The sequence below is a fragment of the Penaeus chinensis genome, chromosome 8, assembly GCF_019202785.1.
Source record: "Penaeus chinensis breed Huanghai No. 1 chromosome 8, ASM1920278v2, whole genome shotgun sequence".
NCBI lineage: Eukaryota > Metazoa > Arthropoda > Malacostraca > Decapoda > Penaeidae > Penaeus > Penaeus chinensis.
The window spans coordinates 3,284,708-3,289,925 of record NC_061826.1 but is presented as its reverse complement, the minus strand read 5'-3'; the positions used below and the strand labels follow the sequence as shown (position 1 = coordinate 3,289,925).

General features: G+C 31.7%; 1 protein-coding gene across 3 annotated transcripts in view; it reads right to left on the bottom strand.

Annotated features, from left to right (window-relative positions):
• Positions 1-2,957: 2,957 nt before the first annotated feature.
• Positions 2,958-5,218, bottom strand: part of LOC125028060 (dynactin subunit 4-like) — a 12,096-nt gene continuing 9,835 nt past the window's right edge. For all 3 annotated transcript variants that reach the window (XM_047617352.1, XM_047617353.1, XM_047617354.1), the window contains exons 8-9: positions 5,118-5,218; positions 2,958-4,402 (exon numbers count right to left, since the gene is read on the bottom strand). The exon at positions 5,118-5,218 is cut by the window's right edge and continues 95 nt beyond it. In XM_047617352.1, the coding sequence (XP_047473308.1) occupies positions 4,210-4,402; positions 5,118-5,218 (294 nt within the window). In that variant the 3' untranslated portion in view covers positions 2,958-4,209. The remainder of the gene's footprint in view (positions 4,403-5,117) is intronic.

The window sequence follows — 5,218 nt, the reverse complement described above, 5'->3', positions numbered from 1 at the left end:
TTTCTTTTTTATGCATTTACTTCCTAATTAATGTAAAAATTGTCAAGGGTATTATGAATGGAACTAAATTATTTATATCCAACTACCTGCTTTGTAGGCTATTCTGAAGTTTTATGGTACAAATAATGATAATGTAATTCTACACAAAGTCAACAAGGGAAACATCAACTTTTCAATGTGATATGATCAGAAAAATAGGATATGGAATCAAATCTTAGTTTCTGGAGATAGAAAAGACTTAATAAGTATAAAAAATGTACATTTCCACATAAATCTAATAAATATGAGAGAAAATACTTGGCTTCTTTAATACCATTTTGTATGATCAAATATCACCAAACATTAATAGAACTAATAGCATGAGAAAAACACTTCCAAAAATACATGCATAGAATTTAGAGAACTATATCACTACTTCAGTTGAGACTGTCCATTTCTGAGAGAGAAAATTACACGCAAACATCCAGTATTAAATTTACCCGGAGATTAACTTTCTGATGCTGTGGGGAGAGCATATACACATTCCCTGTCCACTGTGAATTTAGTTCATCAAATTTGCTTACACATCAATGGCCCCACAACTGCTTAGTCACCAAGAATGAAAAAAGAGACTAATAATAATAATACCATCATTATTATAACATTGTTAACAATATTAATGTAATCAAAACTTTTTTTTTTTTTCCAAATATCAAGAATAAATTAAGACTAGTAATAAATTTTATAAATAGGGCTACCTGTTTACTTTATTTTATATTTAAAAAGATAAGTTTTGATTTTCATTACTGTTAGTATTGTTAATAATGTTATAATAATAATGAAAATGTTAATAATGATGGTAGTATTATTAATAATTTATTTTGAAAATTCAGGGAATAAGGTAAATGAGTGTGGTCAGGTATACATAGTAATTGATTCCTTGGTGACTAAATACTTGTGAAGACACCTATGTGTAAACAAAATTGACACTACAAAACTGTAGTGGACTGCACATGTACTCTGTGCAACTGGATTAAGTTTCCTGTATTTGACAATGGTATAAGGCAGTGGTTTCCAATCTTTACTATTTTGTGTAATTTTCATATTGTTCCATGGGCCCCCAGAAAGTATCCCATGGTCCCCAGGTTGGGAAACCCTGGTATAGGGTACACACTTTTCTGAAATGTTTTTAAAATGATGTAAAAAACAACTGAAGCATGGTCGTGTTTTGGATGTGTATAGAAAAAAATATATAAATCAGTCATATATGGATTAAAGAAAAAAATCCTCAGAAAATACCACAACTCAAACAGTCAACTTTTGCTTGCTTTTTACCCAATGAAATAAATTTCTCCTATGATGGACTTGTCCGCCATGGAGTTGCGTAATATCACCAAAGCCTCCTAACAGACAAGAGAAATGCATATTCAAAATGGTGACTTTGCCCCTACTACCATGTCTGGGACAGGTCCATCTTGTTCATCTCGGCTCCTTCGCAACATGGGAGCAGGCGAAATGACGTCACAATAGCTTTCGTATGTAAACAATGACAGTTGTAGGCAACCATAAGATATTGGTAGGTAATTTTATGGCCCTTTCTTGCTGTTATCAAAGGGTATTTTTGTGTTTGTCAGTTGCAGTTAAGTTACCTATGCAACAGAGGGGTTACAAAAGCTCTACAGCATGTAAACTAAAAGGCACTGGTATGATTAAATAGTGAATGTTTACTTTCGAGCTGGTTGCATTGAGGTCAATGAACGCCTCGGTTCCGAATATGGTCTTGTTGTCCTGCTGGTCCTGACAAGTTGTCTGGACAAGCAAAACAACTTCCAAACGCAGCAGGCCGCGCACTTCAAAGATGGTATGTTTCTGGTGAAGCCCCCTACCCCTGACCCCTTTCATGCACTCTTTAATAATATACATGTTCTAGTTTTTTTAGATGTCCAATGATTATCTTTTGACAGATAGCAGACATATCATGATTTTTGCAGATACACGCCCCTGTAGGTGTAAAGGATATACCTTAATAAGTGTGCTGAAACATTATTTTTCATCTCTGGTTGATTTACCAAACTTCCTACTTATTTTATATTTAATAATCACTGAATGAGGACTATCACTTCCATAGAAAATTAGAATGAAAGAAAATGGTGTTAAATTAAAAATTACTATTTAACAATTTAATTATAAATGAAAATGTAAAAGCATATCTTAGGTGAAAAGTGGGTTGTCTTTGCAGTAACTTTTCCAATCAATATTTAAATGGGAGCAGTGTTACCCCTTTTCTAAACTCTCAATCTTAGTGTTTTTTTCTTTTATAAGGAATGCTCAAACTTTCAATAATTTGAGTAAAGTAAAGTAAACATTTTTCCTTTTTTTCCAAAAATCATGGATTTGGGGGGTATAAATTTTGTGGATTGCATGGAAGATTGTATGACGTAATAAAGTGAAGTCATAAATGTACTGGGGATCAAATGGTTAACAACAAATATTAACCCATTCGCGACGGGGATGTCACGTATCCGTGACATGCCCACTGTGAGTTTACTTGTTTAATTGTGTTGACACATAGATGGCTACACTTTTACTAAAACACCAATGAGCCAATTATGAGTACTGCCTGTCTCGCCCGTTTACCCTTTTCTTTAATTTACAAAAATATTTGACATTATCTTATTTTGCTATTACTATTGTTTAAAACATTATAGTAATTATAATGTTTATAATAAAAATAACACCATCGATATTCATAGCACTAGTAAAAAATAAATTTTCCCACTAATTCAAGGAAAGGTGAAATCAGGTAAGGCAGAGCCATCTATGTGTAGAGACATTTCACAGAAAATATAAAAAGCGAGCACAGCATTTTTTCTCATTTTTAGTTCATTTTCCCTGCTGCGAATAGGTTAACTTAAGCTTCAACAAGTAAGAAAAAGTACATACTTGTACTGATAATTTCACTGAAAAAAAAAATCCCCAACTTTTTATTTGGTTTATTATATCATAAGAGATACATGTGGTTATTAATTGCAAACAAATATCTGCAATCAAAATATTTGGATACTACACCATTAAAGCTGCCCAAGAATTATCTACAATTTAGTATGTCTAGTTTCATCAATTTGTATAAAAAGAAATAAATACTTATGATATACAGCTTAACTACAATTTCATATATAGTTCACAAGTAAAAACTGAACAAATGAAAATACAAAATAGCATCCTAAGATAACTATTACCAATTTTAGAATAAATACCTGGTGAAAGAATTTTCCATCATCAAGCAACTAATTCAAGGTAAATGCTATGCTTTTATTTTGGCTGTGCGGAAAGACTATTGATAAATTGGACATGCAAAATTAAAAGCAAAACAAATAAATTATGCTAACTGAAGAACTCTTTTTGTCTTGTGCTTCTGCTCCATTGACATTATTTAATTGGCAAGTAGAAATTTTCTGTGAAGAAAAGGTATGGCCTTCATTTCAATTATGCTAAACACCATAGTCATATACCCCCAAACACCAGCTCTCTCTTCATGACTCTAAGGCACACCAAGTGGCCACAAATAATTTTTCTCAAGATGTTTGTGGACAGTAATAATAAGCAACTGACAGTTTTTCAAATTAGAAATAAGGCACAAAGCAGACAGCTTGATTCTGTGATAGTGCCCAGTGAAAGAATTAATCAGGATAATAATGAGTATATCAGACAGAATTAATTGCTTAAATAAATATGTATAGTTTACACTGTTTCTGCCTGAAGTACTCTTAGTTGTTGCAATAAGCAATAAAAAGGATACTATAATTGTTTTACCTCCAAAAATTGCATATATCTTTTAGTAAGAACACATAATTCAAGTGCATTAATTTTTATTAAGCAATATTAAATTAAGCCAATTACAAGTTCAGAAAAAACTTGAAAATAATGTTTTATAGAATTACTGTGCAAAAGGAATAAAATTCACACAGAAAAAAATATGGATATGCTAAGTTACAGACTACAAGGCCATAGGACACTGTATGCCACTCTCTTCTATTCATTTCACATAGGTAGGTCTGTATAATAAACAGAGTAACAGCTTGTGTCTAAACAGCTTCTGATGATTTGTTTTATGTGAATTTTATATAAGCACTGAAGCATTTACCTGTTATACAGCAATAATAATGACATGATGCAAAAGCCAAAGGCCTTTTTATAATCCATAGATATAATGCTACTATACAGTCAAGTCTATTCTGACACTGGGCCAACATCTACCATAACAGGAATGTTCAGTGTGACAGTTCGTGATTCTGTTGCAGTTGCAACAGTGTTGGTGTATTCATACCGAAGTACAAAGCCAACAATGGCCTTTTTAGCACCAGATTGGGGAGTAACTAGAAGATTAACACCAACTTTATTTGCTCGTCTCCAAGCAACCACTCTGTAAAGAAAACACCAATGTTAATTACTCAACACTCAAAAGACTAATACTAATATCCTGCACACTGTAAAACAATATCAACTGTATAAAAAAAAAAAAAAAGTAAAGGTAGCTACAAAACCAACAGGATAACTACTTCACTAGAAAATAGTATCATTATATATCAGTATTTCACCAATCTTTATATACATGTAATTCAGCATCTCATGATAAACTTGAGCTACTTAAATCTCACAAAAAAAAAAAATAAATAAATAAATAAAAATAATAATAATAAATAAATAAATAAATAAATCTGACATTGTTACCTGTCACACAACCACTGGTGGTGTAATTCATATTACTAATTAATATATTTTCTTCAAACTTAATGAACACCTTCATCCATCATCATATTTGTACTCCCTAATCTGACTACTTCCTTTCAGAAACCCTCTAGTAATAATTTTTATCCATTTTATTTGTTATTTTCAACATCTACACACAAACATATACTCTTCATTCCTAAGAAAAATAAGACAAAGCAAAAATGTAATCTACATATTAAAATATAAGGCCAGAAATATACTATTTATATAAAAATTAAGGTGAAATAAGCATGTCTATGAAAGTGAAAAATATATCTACTCAGTTCACTAATTCCAAAGGAAATAAACACCAACATGAACCCTTGCAGATTCATCCATACAGTAACAATATAATGACGTATACATACTGAGGATCATCATTGAAGCTGCTATTTGCATCCTGGTCATCATATTCAGCTGTATCATCACGAGCAGTGAGAATAAGTTGTCCCTGTGGTAATGCAACATC